Source organism: Condylostylus longicornis, unplaced genomic scaffold (genome assembly GCF_029603195.1).
Source record: "Condylostylus longicornis isolate FDR11 unplaced genomic scaffold, ASM2960319v2 ptg000116l, whole genome shotgun sequence".
Classification (NCBI taxonomy): domain Eukaryota; kingdom Metazoa; phylum Arthropoda; class Insecta; order Diptera; family Dolichopodidae; genus Condylostylus; species Condylostylus longicornis.
Window position 1 is genome coordinate 57,049 of NW_026578084.1, and position 21,189 is coordinate 78,237.

The window sequence follows — 21,189 nt, forward strand, 5'->3', positions numbered from 1 at the left end:
TATTATCGTCTATTCTATACAAACAGATTTCATTTGCTGACGTGGACGAGTTTTCCTAAGTTTGGTTATTTGCCACTTTAACTAACTAATTAACTTGATAACTAAAAATAGGTATTGACTTTTGAATTAGCAGAAAAAGGTATATGAACATAATTTCGTGGCTAACGAACAGCGGCTTTTGTCATCAAATTCATCTTATGTACTGCAAAAAAAGTTTAATTATTTAATATTTTAATTATTTTTAAATCGGGGAGAAAAAATTTTAAAAACTTGGAGACAAATGGCTCCGATTGTAGCCAAACGACAGCCCTGTCACTTATACTCAGTACTCACCACACCACACACACATTGTAATATTTCCTTTATTCATTTCTTTTAGTTGTATTCTTTTGTTCTGTTCCCTACGTATACTACATTTTCTTCGTGTAAAAATCAGAAAGTACTAAGTGCATTTATGGACAATTTCAGTAATCTACATGAATTAAATTAGAAAAACATAGTCTTCCTTGTGGCAAAAAATCATACAAGCCTGGAATACAGTTTAAAATTATGGATGCCGATTCAGTTGCACTAATTTCTTAGCTTTACAATATTACGATTTTTTCAAGTTGAATTTACTGAAAACACAGCTTTCTGACTTCGTGCTTTCTGCTTCTTAACCGATGTTATATTCTATTTTTTTTTATTATTTCTATTTTTTTATCTATCCATAATAATAACAATAAAAAGAATCACGTTATGTAATATCATAGTATAGTGAGAAAAAATCAAGGTATTTTGTACATATGTATATGGATATACATATATGTATTTCTTGAGTATTGCCAATTGGATCCAATTTGATTAAAATAAAAATTTAATTTTTATTACGGCAATCATTTAAAACTTGACGACAGTATCACTGTCGTCAAATAATATGGTATGTTTCTATACTATTACATTGTAGTAGTATGGCTTCAGTTACTGGAGTTTATTCCGACACTAACCTTAAAATACGACAACAAAATCTCTCAAGTGTAATAGTATGGACTTCTGTTAATTTATTTCTTATGTCGAATGATCAACTGTCATCTAGTGGTGGGAATATATCGGATCACTTGGCTGTCATCGTATATAGTAAGATTTAATAATTATTATTAGTGAAATTTATTATATTTCTACATATACAGTTTATGTTGCAAAACTATATTGCCCTATTCTTGCGATATCTTGAATGCTTAGAATAGGATAATTCCCAGATATGTAACTATCGTTTTCGATAAATGAAATGTAATGCGGAACGGAACCGTTTTTAATTCAGATTCAATTTTAAATTTGGGAGGGAAGGATGAGAATCAATCCTTTCAAGAAATTTTCTTATTTTAAGAATTGAAATTTATTATTCCTAATTTCTATTAATTTTAATATAAGTATACACGAAGAATAATAAAAAAGCATTAACATATGGCAATACTGATTTTAGACATTTTATTTTCATTGTAATTTATCCAATTATAATTTTTTGAGAACATTTTGAGAGAATCTCTTTTTTATCATATTTTTTAATATTTTAAATTTTTTTTGTTGTTTACATTAAATTAATCCGAACATTATTAAAAAATTTAATTTTTATTAAATTTTAATCAAATTTTTAGAATATTAATAAAAGTATATAATATGTATAACTGTGTACGTATGTATGCTTTTATTCAAAGTTAATGAAAAATTTTACAAAACCTGTTTTACTCATTTAAGTTGTCATCTTAATCAAAGTATATTTATTTAAGAAGTAGTTCGTCCAAACGAATTAGAAATACTGAAGAAAGAAGCATATTTGTTTTTATCCCGCTTACAATCCCTAAAAAATCGTATCTTGAAAAAAAACATAGTGAAGTCAAAAACTTCAGGTAAGTCTCTTTCTTTGCTCCAAGCATTATCAAATTAAAATTGACATTAAATGCCAAATGTTATTTTTTTTTTCTTGGAAAAATAGGCCATTTTCGCTTGTTTCAATAGTTAACAAAAAAATTTTGTGATTTTAGTTATAAAATTAAATAATATGAATGAACTTTTGAGAAAACAATAAAAAAAGTGGTAAAAAATATATTATTGTTTTGAAAAAATTTTATAAAAGAAATTTGTAAAAAGGAAAACAGTACTTTGCAAGGAGAAAGAAGTTCACAATTCCAAATTGTTGCACTTATTTGAAAAACAAATGGAAGTTTCCCTCCATATGTGTGTGAATAATATTTATTTTAATAATTTAATGTTGGAAAGAAAATATTTCAAATTAAAAAATTTACTAAAAATATTAAAATATTTTTTAGTTTTTTCTTTAAAATAAGTTTTAACTAATTTTTTTACAAATTACACATTTTTTATAGCAGGGGCCAAATAAGAAAATAAAATAAATTTTGGCTTTGGCAACGCTCGAAACAAAGAAAGAGACAACTGGAAAGAATTTGGCTTTATTGTTTTTTCAAGATGCTCCTTACTTTAGTATTTCTAATTCAACGACTCGACCTTCCGTTTACATCACACTAACGCAATCACTCACCAACATTTGTACACAAAAAATCTCTTTAGTTTTAGCTAAAAGAGTTTAGAAGTATACTTTCTTGTTTTCAATATTATACACATAAAAATTTTTGTGAAAGATTTTTTTTTTATGTGTTTTTAAAAGCAGGAGTTTCTTATTTGTTCGCATATAAACTAAAGGGAAAAATGTTAAGAATTTTAAAAGCGGCAGTTTCCTTTCTTTCCAGGACGAGGTAGCAAAAATTCGCACTATAAAAGTGAAGCGATTCAAAAAGAAAATTAGAGTGTTAAACTAAAAAAAAGTTTTAAATTATATAATTTTAAAAAATGATGAAAAAAAATGTTTGCTTGTAATTAATAATTGTCAGTAAATAGCATAAATATAAATATGTAATGAATTTTTTCTTTTTACTTTAATCTTGTCTGTATAAAAGCATATTTTCTTGGAATATGCATGCACACGTGTCGGTAATAAAAATACTTCATAACCCTAGAATGCATCAATACAAAATCACAAAAAAATTGATGCACAGCTAATTTAATATGATGCGCGTACGATGCGTATTTTTGACATTTTTGAACACCAAACTTTAAAATATTACCGTATTGATTCATTTTCGGGCATGATTTTTACATGGTTACACATCGATTATCATAACTTATCATAATTTTTGTTTTTATGAAAGTAAATGAAATTTCATTTATACAAAAAAGGGTATATTCACCTTAGTATGAAATTTGGAATCACTTGAAGGAGTTGTCTCCGGTATTCGGATATGTATATATATTTTTGCTCAGCGTAAAATTTTATGTTGATATAGATATGTCCATCCCTCCTTCCATCCGTTCGCCCGATCACACGATGACTCAAAAACGAATAATGCAATAGACACCAAATTTTCGTAAGTTGTTTTTTTTCTGCTATAGACGACTGTTATTGTAATTGGACCAATTCGAACAACAGGTTCGGGTGCCTGCCATACAACTTAAAGAGGTTTTTTAAATATTTCAAAAACTAATAAAGATATTAATATCAAAATTTGCAAACGTGTGTCCAATAATATTTTTCATATATTCTGAAAATTTTAACGGAATGGCTGCACTAGTTCGGGTAGATGTCATGCAACTATATGTCTTGACAGGTTCGGGTAGCTTCCACAGAACTACAAAAGCGTATTTAAAATATTCGAAATAACAATAAAGTTAGATTCATGAAACTTGGGAGTTGTTTGTCCAACAATGGAGCTCTCAAAAACTCCTAAAGTTGTGTGAAGTTTCTATATTGAGGTTTGACAGATTCGAGTAATTGGAATACAACAATGAAAGCTAATTCTAGATATTTCAAAAACAAATTTTTAAACTTGGATTGTCAAGGTGCGGGTTATGAATAATTATTCAGTCGACTGAAACGACTGAATACCGACTGAAACGTTTTACTTGTTTTTACTCTTAATATCATATAACATTTTGATAATAGTGGAAGTGGCAAACAAACGAAAACTAGCGGCTTCGAACGAGTCGAACTACTTTTTAAATAGATATATTTTAATTAATACCTTCGTCCTTTTATAATTTTATCTATATGAATCTCTCTTCATTTTTCTCTGAGTTTCTCTCTATATCAGCGCTACCAAAAACGAAGAGTTATCTTCAAAATTCAGATTTTTTAATGATATTGAGATTTTTCAGAATTGGAATTTTATATACTTTTTTGCATATTTTCTAAAGATAAAAAAAATTTACGAAAAATTCAATTTAATAGTCAACGCATGGTAACGCTACTTCCATGACAGAAAATTTTTGATGTACTCCGTTGCAATTAACTCTATAATAATCGACTTGGAGCTTTAACTATATGTGCATTATGACATCATAAGTCATTGTGCATTTCACTAGTTTTTTTTTTTCGAATTGAAATCATGATATTTCTGCTTCCCACTTTTTTCACTTGAGCTTCAATTGAAGACCTCGAAGGGAAATTTTTTATTATCGAATCCAAAATGAAGGTTTAATTTAAGGAAAATGAAGATATCCATTTGGCATATCTTACCCATTTGGCAGCAGTGCTGTACATATATACAACACAGTTAACAAAATTAATTTCAAAATTCACATTTCCAGATCACTTAAACGTTCTCACATTTCCAGATTTATCTGGTTCTTTCGATTTTTCAAAGGTCTGCCAGGTGACCAGGTTTCCTTCCAAAACTGCCACATTTTATTCAATTTGCCAGACTTTTCACTTGGGAAAAATCTGACTGATCACTTAAAGTTTCTTGTTTTGTAAATAATTATTATAATTGTTACATAAAAAATACATAAAATTTAATACATAAAAAAATTTTTTGTGAGGCTGAAGCTGGGCATCAATTATTTTATTGTGAATTTAGATAGACAGCCACTGTCTTCTTGACTAACCGCATACTAATTTTGATATTGTTTGTAAAGTAAGGTGGATTTTGTTTTGTTCATAGTGGTGCTTAATTTTAAATTCAATTTCGTGTTTATAACTAACTGTGAATTGGAGGTTTAAAAAACCAAATAAGCTTTATTTTAAAAATAATAATTGAATAAAATAATTAATTTTTCTTTATTTGGAGCATCAGACAGAAAGAAAATCAGAATCAACAAAACCTATATTTTAAAAATAATTTGACTCAAATTTTTTTTTTTTTTTGAAAATTTAACCCTAATAAGAATAGTTTTTGATAAATGTAAGCTATACAACATAACAAATGTGTTTAAATTAAATATAATGCTGTTTTTTATCAGGTTTTATACAAGTTTTTTTTCTCTTTATTGCCAGGTTTTCCAACTTTTTTGACGTAATTTGCCAGATTTTCTATGAACTCAATATGTTAACATTGGTTCACCCTTTTATGGCAAATAAGTAATTAAAGTAATTTCAAACGCCATTTTATTATTAAAAAAAATTTAAATTTAATATACTACTACATATTGGGTCTACTACATTATTGGGTCAATTAAAAGTTTAAGTAAAAATTTACAACTGGTAGATTCTTTAATAAATAAAGAGTTGCACGCATTCTATTATAAACTAAAAAAACAAATAAAGGTACCCAAGGCCTTAATGAATATTAATCAGCTTTTTCTTATAAATCAAAACTATTTTCATCTTTTTTGTAAATAATTTCGTTAAGCCTGAATTTCTATTTTTTGTTTTTCTTGATATAGCCGAAAAATTACTGAAAAAGAACATTATTAGTAAAATTTAACAACTAAAGTAAAGCGCAAACACTATTGAGTTGAATAATGAAAAAGTAAGAGCAAAGAGAGAAAACATTCACACACAACACTGAGTAAAGTATAATTTTTTAACAAGTAGTTCGGTAATAATGTGGATATACCATTTTTGTTATAGATGGTATATTGTACTATACTTCCTCATTAATTAATTGGTTTTCACATACTTATTCATCCAAAAAAATGTATTTTATAAATAATTCATAGTAATATTTAATTTTTCTTACTGCATCCAACGATATCGCACAACAACAATTTTTTGACCAAATCTTCACTCTATAAATAGAAATATTAATAAAATAATTCACATTTAAAGAAAAATATATTTTTTGCATACAACTTTGGTAAAGCATCTCAAATTATATATATAAAAATATACAATATTCACATATGTTTGTATATATGGACAGAAACTTTCATTTCTCCTTTCAAAAGAAAACAACAATTTGAGACTATGCACATTTTTGCTTTTCCACCAAATTTTTTTCTTTTTTCCACCTTTCAAATTTTTTTTAAATATTTTTTAAAAACAATATAAATATTTTCAACACCTTTTTTTATTTTTCTTTCCGTTACTTCATTTATAAATCAAGCTTATTTAATAACTAAATCAAAAAACTTTTTGTGTTTACTATATATTCCAGCGGTCGAACTTTTCCAAGAACAAAAAACTAACATTTTACATTTAATATCAATTTCTAATTCGTTGTAACTACTCATAAAATAGATATACTTTGATTAAAAATTGAAAAAGGAGGAAACTGAAATAGAAAATATCAAACAGATGCAATGGTAAAATGAGAGAAAATTGACAGATCGGCAATACAAGTAATCCTTTTTTCACATCGATTTTTTGTTTTATAGTAAAAATTTATAGAATTTTCTGAATTTTTTTCAGTATGGTAATTGTTTTCCCTCCTAGACGTATGCAATAAGAGTAAGTACTAAAATTACTTATTTGCAAGTTAAAAAGGCGAGTCTTCATGCATGAATATTTATTCAAATTAAAACAATATAAATACATAGGATAGAACATGAATATTTGATTTTGAGATTTTATACATAATACGTGCGTATAAGTACACAAAAATATAAATTTAAGTACACATGCACGTGAAATTATTTTCACATAATATCATTTCATATACAAATGTGACTGATTTATTGTGTGAAGGTACATTTATGTGCTTAATGTATACTTGAACATTATTTGAATTTAACTAATCTTAGTTTACATACATACAATGTATATTTTTTGATACCCACAAAAACGAACACTGAGAAAAATTTTACCTAAATTAAAGATTTTTTATAAACAGAACAGACACAAACTATATCTGAAATCACGACAACCACACTTCAAAGCTATTTTTCACATTAATGTATTTCCTATCCCTTTAGTTTTATTTTGAATATAACTCAACTTATATTCAAAATATAAAAATAAATAGAGTTTTAGAAATATAGTCTTTTCAAATTAGCTATATTTTTTAGCCGTTTATGAAAATAAATCATCTAGCTAGAATAAAAACAAAATTCTGAATGAGCTACAATAATTTTGTACATATTTTGTAGCCAAGTTGAAAATATTTTTCGAGGAATTGAGAAATATTTATAGTTATATTATAAATATACTATTTCTCATTTGGTAATTTTCTTATTTGAATACCGATAAACTTATGCCCATCAAAATATTTTTTATTCAGCTACCTTTTTTTTTTAAAACAAAAAAGTTCTATTGCCAAAGAGCTATCTTTATTACAACATTCATATATCAAAATTGAATTATCTACGAAATTGCTATACACTATATCCCTTTTAGTTTTATGTTATCCATATAATTGAAATAATTTTAGCGCGTTTGGCTACAAGCAGTATTGAAAAATGTTTATGTTAAAGATAAAAATCATTTCTACTCTGAGTAAAAATATTATGAGATATGAAATATTTTATTTTCAAAGTAGAAATATGACCTTCGAAATAGTTTATAATCACTTTAAATATGCGTTTTTTTCAGTGAACATACAATTAATAGCTTGTATTTGAAAGATATCATTAATTCTACTAATTCGTTTATAATACTGCCTAAATAAATTACACCATATGGAATAATGTTTTATTATAGCCTTGTACTTCAGTTTTTGAGCAGTTTTCCAAAACCAGTTTACTGTCAGTGCACCAACTAGCAAATGGGCGCATTGACAGAGAACTGACTAAGTTCATTCTAGTATACGCTAGTATATAGTCGTCTTCTTTACATTACTCCTGCATATGGTCAATATTTCACAATGATGCGACATGTGCGAGAAGCCGATCCTTCGCGCATGCTTCTATATTCGCAAATTTGTTTAATGAGGGGAGGTGCACATTAGATTGCAGATTTTTAAGGAAACCGAGTGAGGCAATTCAAGTGCAAAACTGGAGATATACCTATGGCAGTTGGGCAGCATTTCCCGAACGATTAGGGAACCCTGTCCAAAACAATCGTGATGTCGGCAGCCAGTACCGGGCAGTCGCAAAGAATATGCGCGGTGGTTTTGTCAACTCGCTCACAAAATTTGCACAGGAAGGAGTCCGATTTCCCCAGTCTGTGCAGGTGACTTATTGAAATTCGCAATAACATATACGCGGTTTCTTTCATCCTCAACCACTCCGCGGTGAATGCTTTCTACAATAAAATATAGATTAAAATAATTTTATAAATTTTATATATCTTACAACATGAACCTAAAAGTTGCATGCATCAACTTCATATATTTTTTTGCTTTGTTTTCAATTTTTGTTTTTTTTTTTTTTAATGAAGGTGAACCAGTTTTACTTCTTTTTGTTGTTTCTTTAAAAGTGAGAAAAGGTAAGATAATAGAGGTTATTATACGAAATTCTCTTATTGTAAGTTATGTATACAGTTATGAACAAATAAATTAACGCAGTATATTAAAAACAAAAACTTCATTAAAAATAATGTTCAATAATATGAATAATTTTCATATTCCTTACTAACATCAAACTAAACATCAAACATTAATTATTAACATCAAACTAAATTTCAGTTAGATAGGCAAGTTGTTGGCCAGGCACTGGGTTTCACACAAATATTTTTACTCTTACATGAAACAATCCGACTTAACAATTGTGTTAGCTAGATATTCAAGTGAGATCCTCTGGTCTGAATTTAATTTAAGCTACTATATTCGTCTTCTTTCAAAAATGATTTTAAACTCTAGATTATTCTGTTAAGATATTTAAAAAAAAACTCTAATTTCAATGACCTTATCATAGCCGCCCATTGCTGCCAATTCATGAAGAAATTTTATTTTACTGTTGATTATCAATTCCGAGAGTGTATACCTTACTTTCGTATTCAGCGTGTAGCTGGCATACGATATTGCTTAAAAAATTTTTTTTGAAATAAATTGGACTTAAATAGTTCTACTCTAAAGAGGCGGAATTTTTGCCAAATTTTGGCGATTTTGGTGGAATACAAAAGCTAAAAATTATGTATTTTTCGAGTGTTTCGAATAAAATGGCATTTTGATTCGAGAATTGGATAAACTGAGAGTGAATATTTTGAAAAATTGGCACAAATATTATTTGTCCATTACTGTACTAATATTAAAGTACATTTTTTTATAATATGCATAAAATGTAGAAGGTAGATATTAGTTTTTGTATTATGAGTGCATAAATATAAAGTTAAATACCAGTTTTTTAACAAAGATAAGATTCATTTTTGTTGTTGCTTAACAAGGTTAGTTTTTATAATAAAATGTCATAGTGACAAGTTTTATCATATACTATAAAAACACTGGTTTTTCAGTACAGTAGAGATTACCAAGCGATATCTATATATGCACACACATGGGCTTATACATATATTATATTATGTGACTTTCATAATAAATTAAATTTGAAAAGTTTTTTTTCAAGTATATTGTAATTAAAACAATTTTTTAAAGTGGTTTTTCTATTTTTAAATATAAAACAATTTTCAAAAAGGTTCTAATTTATTAATTATTTTTGCAAATTCGTAGTGTTTATTGTGATAATTTAATTAAACATTTTGTTGTTGCTTTGTTGGATTATATTTTGTATACATCGCAATAATATCAATTTTCATCTAATTAATAAATTTATTATTACCCTCAGTTTATAGTACCTTTGAATTTTGTTATTAAAAAAAACAACAAAAATGTGAGGTAATTTTATTTTATAATATTAATTTAATAAAGAATATATTACGTTCATCAAATCTATTAACATATATATGTATACATATACATATATATATATATATATATATATATATACATAAATATATGTATATAATGTAACGATATAATCAACGCCGGCCCTTCAGTTTTACTATGTTTATTGGATTAATCACATTTTTTAAATTATTTTGTCTCAATATAAGAATTTACGACCATACACAAAGAATATGGAGAAAACAAGAAAAAAAAGGAACTGTGTCTAACACGTTATTAAGTAAAAAAATTTTGTAGGCTGTCTCTTGAGCTGCGCTTTTGTCAAATCACGAAATTATAAATATATTCTTTCTCAAGAATGAATGTATTTCAAAAAATTCAATTTTTCACAATCGCTCACTTTTCTCTCTAATAGTGAAACGTCTATGATTCCATATGGATTTACGAAAATTAAACTAATTACCGTAAAAACGAATTCTTATGAGAGAAATCTTATCATATTGACAATTGATATGTGCATGCATATACATTCAAAAAAATTATTTGCATATTTATTTTAAATTTAACGCATGCTTACAATTTATAAAAAGTGTTTTTACATCAAATTTTAAACTTAAAAATATGATAGATATAGAATCAATATGTATATATATAAATAAAGGAGAGGATTAAGGGACTGATTTAGAACTTTGTGAAACAATTAAAATTAATATGTCTGAAAGAATGAAATTTTATCAAGTTCAGATTTAATGTTGTAAAGTTACACAGTTGTATGCTCTTTATACGCGCATGTACAAACAAACCCGGTTAAAAAAAGAGCAAACATTTCAATTTTATAATAGTCGAAATATAGAAAGTTAATTAATCTTGCATATGCGTATTTCACATTTTACAATTTCTATGTGTATAACGTTTTTAAATATAAACAGTAAAAACTGACAAAAATGGTACTTTTCCAAAATGTTTCCTATTGTATCTTGAAAGTATATACATATGAGAAATTTCCATTTTTAATGTAATTTTGACTTATATAATTATACCGATATATTGTGATTTCACTTAAAAATCCGCATTCATTCCACATATGTGATGTGCGTGATAATTGTGAATTCTCTGCAAAATGCAAAAATCCCAAGTCCATTCCTTCCAAAGAAAAATTTTAAACAATATCCTATGCCAGTCGCTCGCTGCATTATAAATAGTTCGGTTTAAAGCAGAACTATCCCAAGTCCGCTTCTGTAAAAAAAATTTTTAATCAATATCTTATGTGAATTGCTGAACAACTTAAAAATCAAAGTTTAAAGCAAAAATCAATCGCTCATCCACAAAGAGAGTGTATACCTCGTGTATGCACTATAAGCAGCTAAGGGTTTAAAAATCATAGTTTAGAGCAGAACTTTCCCAAGTCTATTTGCCTCAAAAACAAAATGTAAGCAATATTCTATGTCAGTTGTTTGCTGAACGTGTGAGTGTATAACTCGTTGGTGCACTGTAAGTAGAGTTCCGCTTTAAAATTGTTTTGTTCACGAGACTTATATTTGGTATTTATTTTTTTTTATGCATGTATATATTTTTATTTTTTGCTTAAATTTTTTTTTATATATAAATAAAAGTCAAACACTATGTTTCTAAATTAATTTTTTTAATCTCATTTAATCAAAACCAAAATTACAATCAGACTAAATTTAAATTTTCCTTTTTTACAATACAATACCAAAGAATTTAAACAAAAATTTATTTAAAATTGAAATTAAAAACTGACCGGATACAAAATGCTTCATCATCATTATTTCACAATCGAGTTTTCGATTCGAACTTGTTTTTGAGGTTTTCACCGACCATTATACAGTAATTATGTATGTGATGGCAACAAATTTTGCATATCGAGTTTTCGGTTGAAACGCACTTCTTCATAGTAGGGAAATGTAAATAAAATATTTTTAGAGAGACGTCTCTATAAAAATAGTTTATTTTTAGAGGGAATAGTTTATAAATCGAGAGATGTCTGGGTCTGTCGATCTGTCTGTCTGTGTGTGCACGCGTGTATCTCAGGATCGGCTGAACCGATTTCGGTGAAATTACATGTGAGTTTATTTTGGTCATGACACGGATTGATCAACTGTTGTGATATATCTGATCTCAGGAACTGGACTTTTTTGCGGGCCGATTTTACATTTTTGCTATTTTACATCTTGAAATTTCATATATAAATTCGGGATGTTAAGACAATGTAGAACCCGAGCTGGGGGCTGATTTTACAATTTTCACTACATCTATGGAGCGGATTCATGGAATTTCTTGAAATTTGATATTTGAGTTCTAGTTCTTACCTAGAACTGGTGATTCGTGTGGAATAAAGCGAAATTTTACTAAAGGCCAAATTTACATTTTTCTAGCTATGTTAACTAAAAGCTTACTAAAGTTTCCTCCTGAAAAATTGTAAAGAAGTGTTTCAAATGCATTTTCATAATCCTCTGCATCACATTCACTAGACTGTGATGTGCTGATCACATCAGATTTTTTTTATTTTTTATTCAAAATGCATTCAATTTTTTTAATATTTAGCAAATCGTAACGGTACCCTAGTATTGAAAAATATACTTTTTTATTAGTTGTAATTTTTTTTTGAAATATAATATACAAGAAATTATGTAGTTTGTAAATAAAATTAATATAGGACATACATATTTATATAATTCCTACAATTTATACATACATAACCCGCATAATAACCCTACATTCACATATTTATGTCAACTTAGGACTGTCATCCAAAACTAATACCAGTTTTTTTTGTCATTTAAAATGGTTAAAATTGCAACGTTCAATTTACTCTCTTGAACAATTTGCAAATTGTGAATTTTTGATAGTTTTGCTCTAGAAAGGCGATAACATTCATAATGTTTCCAATTATTGAAATGCTACTGTATATATGGAAATGTTTATCAAATGTTCGGCATGAGGACATCATTCAGGCGCATAGTTATTGAAAACTTTAAAATAGAATTGTTCTTATTTATATATACTTAATAAATAATATATAAATTGTGATAACGGGTGCAAAAACTGACTCTATTCACTGTATATGAGTAAAATAAAAAAAATTATAAAGATATATGTATATATCTGTTAAAATCCTCAAATTATAACATTATTTAACTGTCCAATCATGTTTAATAATTTAACAAAACAAATTTACATTCAATTCACATTAAATATTTGAGTTAAAGTATGTAAATAAAGTAAGCTTTAAAAATTCTAACATAAATATTTTAATTCATTTAATTTTCCTGTGTTGAAAATAAAAAAATTTTTTTTAGTTTTTATAATATTGTGATATTTGCAATGAAATCTAACTTTGCCTATTTTCACATATTAAATACATTCGCATTTTTGAAATTCTTTTTAACATTTTTATTAATTTCTTATGACTTTGAGCTCGATATATTCTTAAAATAAATAAATAAGTTAGAATTTTATATAAAAGATTTAGAAAAAGTGCATTTATTCTTCAAATAAAATCAATTATATATGTATAGTGTGTAGCACGAGAGAATAATTTGCATACAAATGTATATAACTATATGTATATACATATCACGTCACTCATATTAAATTTGCCTCTCTTCCGAGATATTATGATTAAAGAAAATGTTTAATCAGTAAAAAGTTTATACTACCAAATCATATAATGAATTAGAAAAAAAAGTAGTTTAAATAGTTCTGATTTAAGGTAAAAATGTATTAAAATTTGTCACGCCACCCCCTAGCACAAACTTTAGACAAAATAATTAAACATATAAAACATGAGAAAAGATAATAATTAAATAACTATATTTTTATTACAGCTCATGCAAAAAAGAATGCGCAAATCTTCTACTTATGCTCATCATTACAAAATCCAAATGCTCAATATTGAAATTTTTAAATCAAAAAATTTAAAAAAAAAAATCATTTAAGCAAGCGAAATAAAAATACTCAAAACAAAAAATATTTTTGATAAAAAAAATTTAATAGTTTAATTAAAAAATATTTTACTAAGGCGGCCTAGCTCTTAATGTAAAATTGTATATACTTAGAAATAATAATTAAAAAACACAAAATTGAATGTCAATAATTTTTTTTAAATTATAAAAATGAATGCTACATCAACAGGAACAACAATTAAAGATGATCAAATTAAGAATGAAATTGAAAATAATGAAGAAATATTATTGAATTTATTCAAAATAAATAGAAAAAGTCACCGTGTTCTATTAGATTCCAAAAGAATTATTTGGAAAAAAAAAGAAAAGGATGATAATGGTGGTAAGTAATTTCAAAAATTTTTATTGTTTGATAGTATTCGATATTATATAAAAATTGCAGTGATACTAGACTACATTCAGGTACATTAGTCGTCATTCAGGACAAAATTCTTCTTCCATCGCCATTCCTCAACGGTTGAAAATTGTTTTTTTTTTTTTAATAAAAGAAAAATGCTATAACTTATGCAAAAAGCAAAAATAAATTTAAAATCATTCGCCATTGTTACTTCTTTTCAATTGCGTATAATGCAATCAACATTTTTGGTGTTAAGAGACATTACTTGTCTACTTTTTTGCAAAGCAGTATAGTTTTTCCTCAGATTTTAGTCTGAGAATATGAATTTTACAGAACTATGTAAATTCTGCGCTTGGGAATACTTCTGCTTATTGGGATATTTTAAAGCAATCCAATTTCTATACATATATAATTTTTTTTATACACATACATTATATATATAATAAAATTTTCATTCCAGAAAATAATGAAATTCCAATTTGTGATATAATAGCAGTTAGTCATTCTATTGAAAAACATTTTGTTAAATGTTTAAGAAAAAATAATTCTAATACAAATTATGATAATAATAGTACCAGCAGAAATAATAATATAGTAAATATATCTGAAAATGCAGAAACAAATTTATTAGATGATAACAATAAAACTCAATTAAATAAGGAAATATTACAAAATAATACAAGAAATACCAATAACATAATATCAAATAATACTGATATAACAAAATCAAGTAATTTGGCAGAGGTATCATCATCAAAAACAGGACCAACAACAACAGAAATAACAAAAGTACCAAATAAAATTAAATTAAATCAACCATCAACATCAACTATAAATAATACATTATTAACATCTTCAACAGAAATAACAAACATAACAACGATAACGCCACATAATAATTCTAATTATACTAATGACAATAATTATAATAGTAAATATTTAATAATTAATTATGCTAAAAGATTAAAAAATTCAAAAAAAAATTATAATAAATGGTATTGTAAAACAGTCACATTATATAATAATAATACAAATATAATAATAAAATGGTACAATACAATTAATAATTTGTTAAAAAAATTAAAACATCCAAAAAATATTTTATTATTTATAAATCCGTATGGTGGTAAAAAAAATGGTATTAAGATATATAATAATATATGTAAACCATTATTTAAATTAGCCAATATTAATATTATATTAATAATTAGTCAAAAATCGAAACAAATTTATGATATTATAATGGAACAATCAATTAATCAATATGATGCAATTTGTTGTATTGGTGGTGATGGTACAATATCTGAATTATTTAATGGTTTAATATATCGTGCAATGAAAGATTTACATATTAATATTAATAAACCAGAATATATACCAAAACCAAAAATACCCATTGGTATAATACCAGGTGGTAGCACAAATACAATTGTATATAGTTTACATGGTACATGTGATATTATAACATCAACAATACATATAATATTAGGACAGAAACGTGGTCTTGATTTAGCTAGCGTATATAATATAAATGGTTTAATAAAGTTTTACGCAAGTGTTATTAGTTATGGCTATTTAGGAGATATAGCATTAGATAGTGAAAATTATCGTTGGATGGGACCAAAACGTTATGATTATTCAGGTAAATATGCAATTTTTATTTTGCAAGAATGTTAAATTAAATAGTTATTCGCAAATATATTTTATTTAATGTTAATGGTGTTCCAATATTATGAAATATACAACTTTTTTTTTGTTTTTATTATTTTAGGTATCAAAAAATTTTTTAAAAATCATGGTTATTATGGTGATATAACATTCCTAACATCAGATATTCAAGTAAATGAAAACGTATCAAAAAATTTTCAAAATGAAGTTACAGAAAAAACTATTTTTAATCATAATGATGATAATAATGATAATGAAAATAATATAGAGAAAATTGAAGAAAATTCAATTCAAAATGATAAACCAAATACAGAATTAATTAACAATAAAAATGATTTTAAAAATAGTAATTACAATAATATTTTATATGATAATGAAATTTCAACAACAAAATGTTATGTTAATTGTTTAAAATGTACAAATTCATTAATAAATTTGTTATCATCAACTTCATCATCATCATCACCATCGTCATCATCGCCAGAATTATTATCATCTTCAATGACGGAAACAAAACAATTACAACATCAAAAATATAAACAATCAAATAGTACAATACAAGGAACAAATAATACAATAACAAATCAATTAAATATTAATAATGAACTGAATGATAATATTAACTGTGATAATAATATAATTATATCTAAATTAAATAGTAATACAGATAATAACAATATTGAAAATCAAAAAATTAATAATGTTAATAATAATGATAATTTTTTTAATGAAATTTTATTTAATTTATTAAGTAATACTGAAAATGATACTATATTAAATGAAAATGAATTTAATAATATTAATTATATTAATGATAACAATTGTGATAATGATATTAATAATAAAAATAAAATTTATAATAATAAGGGTTATGTAAATGACAATAATGAAAATGAAGAAGTAGAAAAAGAAGAAAATATAATATTAAACAATGATAAAAGTGATAATAATTTCAATAGCAATAAAAATAAAAAAACACAAGAACAAAAAGAAGATGAAAAACATGAATTAAAACAGGAAAAATTACAAATATCTTCAACATCATCATCATCTATATCAACGTTGCCATCATCTACAATGTTATCAACGGCAATTGTATCAAAAACAGCATCAACATCAGTATCAATAACAACACAATTAATGGAATCACCATCATCACCATCATCAACATCAATTAATAATAAAAAATCAACAATGAAATTGAATGGAAAGAAATTATATTTAAATAATATTAAAGGAAATTTCTTTTTAATTAGTTGCGCTAATATATCATGTTTGTGTGATCGTAGTCCAAATGGTTGGTCACAATTTAGTCATTTAGGTGATGGCTATTTAGATATTATATTAGTAAGACATACAACATTTTTAAATAATTTAAAATTATTGATGGCAATGACGAAAAAAAATGGTAATATTGTAAGTATATACAATTTTTTCAAACTCTTCATAAAATCATAGCAATTTTTTTTTTCTTTTTCACGAACAGAATAATTTACCATTTGTTAAATTATATAGAACGAAAAAATTTTTATTTCGTGCAAAAAAACGGGATCCAATAAATCGAAATTCAATTAAAACTAGCCAATGGAATTGTGATGGTGAGGTTGTACATGATACTGATTTAATTATCAGGTAAATAAATAAATAGGAGCTTTCTAATATTGGGAATTTTTGTGATACCAAATTTGCAGTAATATGTACAGTGTTTTGTTATACGAAGTTTTAGGGTAATTACTACAACAAGCTATAGCTTAATTATGGTGTATAATAATAAAATACAATATTACTGTAATTTGGAAGTTAGAATTTGGTAATAAGCTAACAGTGCTAGTTATAAAACTACCTTAAAAAATTTCTTAAAATGCAATTTTATTTTTCAAAATATTGAAAAAATTGAAAATTGATTTGAAATTTGTTCAAAATACTCGAAATTTTGAAAAATTAATTATTTATATATATATATATATAATATAACTTATATATATATATATATATATATACATATAACATATATATATATATTTTTTCTTTTTTAATTTCAGTTCACATTGTCAATTAATCGATGTTTTTATGAGAGGTCCATATCCGAAAGAAACCTCAGATGAAAGGACAGTGAAATGTTGTGAATTTTAATTTTTTCTCAATAAGATTTTTAATTGACTGTACTATGTATTGTAGTTGACTATGAATTATTATAATTTTTTTTTTATTACAAAACTTACTCAAACAAACAAATGAAATATGCAGTAGTATGTAAGATATTTTTTATATTCTTGGCTCAAAAAATTAAACTTCATTTTATTCTAATCCCATGCTGAATACCCCTAATATGCATGGTGGTACAAGTTGGTAATTATTGTAAGTATTTAATTTGAATGATACGATATAAATGTAGTATATGTTTGTTGTCTCGTTTGGAAAAATAATGTAATATGTTCTGATTATTCTGATTAATGTAATATGTTCTGATTGTTTATATATGTAATGTCCATCCAGTATAAGAAATAACAAATCATTTTGATTTCCATTATTCTAGTATTTCTAAGTTTGATTAATATTAGAAATTATTTAATTAAATTATGGAATTCATTGTGATAATTTGCTCTTTCTATATTTTATTATATATATATTAAAAGCTTCACAAAAAATATTAAAAATCCAATTAGTACTATTTATAATAAGGAATGGTTATTACAATGTATTGACATTTTAAAAAATTTACTATTACAGAGAAAGCATCTAAAGAAATAATTTTTACTTGTAATTTGATTTTATTCTTAAATATAAATGGATTGCAAAATCAATTTAATATTACTGTAGGATTTTTTTTTTAAATTCATGATGGATTTTTGAATCTAAACAGTGGTTTTCAGTGACGTCTGAAAATACAACCAGTGTCTCTCCGCATCCGTAAAAATTTTGCTTTGGTACAATATTCTCAGATGCTTCCCTCTGTATAAACGTACGTTTTTTTTTACGTTTGTAATTTTGCTCCTACATTATCTTATATAAAATCAACAACAGGTGGTGTTTTATTTTAATGTTAAAATTTTATTCTATTGTATTATCAACCCGTATTATTATATTACTACTAAAAATATAATAAAAACAAAATAAAAAGAAAATTGTGTTAATGGTTGAATATAAGTACAAATTTATTTTGAATAAAATTCATAGTGAAAAAAAAATTGTAATCTATGTTGTTTAAATTCTATAATCGGTTATATTTCGAATTACATTACTGGTAGATAGGTAACTACTATATCTACCTACTATTTATTACTAAAATCAAAATCCTCTAACACTTACTAAACCTCCACCATTTACTTTTCGTTTCTCATTAAATGATGACGATTTTACTGGACAATCTGAAAGCCTTATTTTGTGCATCTAAATGATGATTATTTTTGCTTTTTTGTGTAATATTAATTTGCATGATAATGGATAAGCAATTCGTCTCATATAAAAATAACCAAAGTATTTAAAAAATAATATTGTGCAACAGCTTAATTGCACGACTTTAATAATGTAAACATATTAAAAATTATATTACATTTAAAATTACGTTAGTGAAATAAAAGCGGTATTGTAGTACTTGAAAATGATTTTATAAAATAAGTTGGTGTAAACCTGTGTGAAAATTTTTTTTAATACAATTTTTGTTGATACCATCTAATAATAGTGTGGTATCTTTATCCAAATTAAACATGTATTTTTGAATTATGTATCTATCCATAAACATATTCTGAACGGCAGCAGAATGACTTTGGATATTTGGAATCCTGGTTATATTCAAATGAAGGTTTTATGAACATAAATTATTTCTTTAAATTTTTTATTTATTTAAGTTCAAATTCAATAGCTTCAGCTTACTCAGTTGTTCTATAAGAGCAACATCCGTAAGTGAACCAGTTTTTTTTGCTTTAGTAATCTAAAATTGTAATTAATATTTTAACCAATCATTTATGAATATATACATATATATAATATGTATGTAAATTTATATTTGCGTTAATCTATCTATGTGTGCATGTACATATACCAAATTGTGGTTAAAGTTTTAATTACGTTAATAACATTTTGTTTTTAATATTTTTTTTTTTTTGTTATGTATAAATTGTGGATTTTATATGTTTGGAATTATTCTTGGCATTACGAAAATATCAAGACTTGGATCCTGCTTTTTTTGCGAATGCATCTGTTGCATTCACAAGTTGCATATGTATTTTGACGACATGACTTTTCTAAGAAATTTTTTTTTGTTGTTTTTTCTTTTAAAAAATTATTTTTGCCTATTTTAATATTTAGTTTTATTTGTGAAAACTTGAATAAAACCTAAAAATTTCTATAATAAAATTAAATTTAAACTTTTCTGAATAATATATCAAAAATTCGAATTTCAACTCAAAATTGTAACTACAATTTTGATTAAATATAAGGTCTAGGATAAAATTTGAAAAAACTTTAGGGGCCTGATCATCTATCTCGCTATTTTACTCGATAAGTGAGAGGAAAGTGAGTAATTATTATATGTTTGATAATGTAGTTTTAGAGTGAGAAGAATTTTTGGTATTGCGTATCTTGTCTTTTTTTAAAGTGTATACAAAATTTATTCACTTTGTTTTTGTCACTTTGAAGTGAGACATTCAGTCGATAATTTGAGAAAAAATACGAAAATCCTATTGAAAAAATGAGTAACCTTATTGCAAAAATATTTTTTTTTATAAGTATTTTATATTAAACTATACTTATATTGAATATCATTTTACAGTGACCTGCCCGGGGTTTGAACCGAGACCTTTCGGTTAAGGGACCCTAATCACTGCATCAATGGTCTCACCATTATATTTTATTATTTATATTATATTATATTTTTTAAGTTACGTACATACATATGTGATTAGGTGATGTGATTATCTTTTTTCGTTTTGTATTTTCTTTTAGTTTTTCTAAACTAAAATTTTACTAATACACTCTAATTTAAAGGGGTTAATTATATATTTATATTATTGTAATTATATATTATTTGAAATATAAAGTACTTATTGTAAATAAATGAATATTTTCATAAAAAAAATATAGAGACGCAAATTAATATAATTAATAAAAACACTAATGAAAACATAATTAGCATATTTATATCAAATCAGAGAAAAATCAGTTCAATATGTTTTACTTTTTTTGCCTGTAGTGTAGCGAATTTTAGCGGAAT

At 25.2% G+C, this 21,189-nt stretch overlaps 1 protein-coding gene across 4 annotated transcripts; it reads left to right on the forward strand.

The window, feature by feature from the left end:
• Nucleotides 1-9,484: 9,484 nt before the first annotated feature.
• On the forward strand, nt 9,485-19,171 carry LOC129614700 (probable serine/threonine-protein kinase DDB_G0282963). Of its 4 annotated transcripts, none has more exons than XM_055529536.1 (6): nt 9,485-9,529; nt 13,835-14,294; nt 14,770-15,951; nt 16,081-17,393; nt 17,464-17,609; nt 18,020-19,171. In XM_055529536.1, the coding sequence occupies exons 2-6, from the start codon at nt 14,123-14,125 to the stop codon at nt 18,108-18,110; spliced, it is 2,904 nt and encodes a 967-aa protein (XP_055385511.1). In that variant the 5' UTR covers nt 9,485-9,529; nt 13,835-14,122; the 3' UTR covers nt 18,111-19,171. The 4 variants fall into 4 exon arrangements, with proteins under 4 accessions (XP_055385511.1, XP_055385509.1, XP_055385512.1 ...); XM_055529534.1 differs by lacking the exon at nt 9,485-9,529 and adding an exon at nt 9,554-9,977; XM_055529537.1 differs by lacking the exon at nt 9,485-9,529 and adding an exon at nt 11,442-11,477.
• The last annotated feature ends 2,018 nt before the right edge of the window (nt 19,172-21,189 follow it).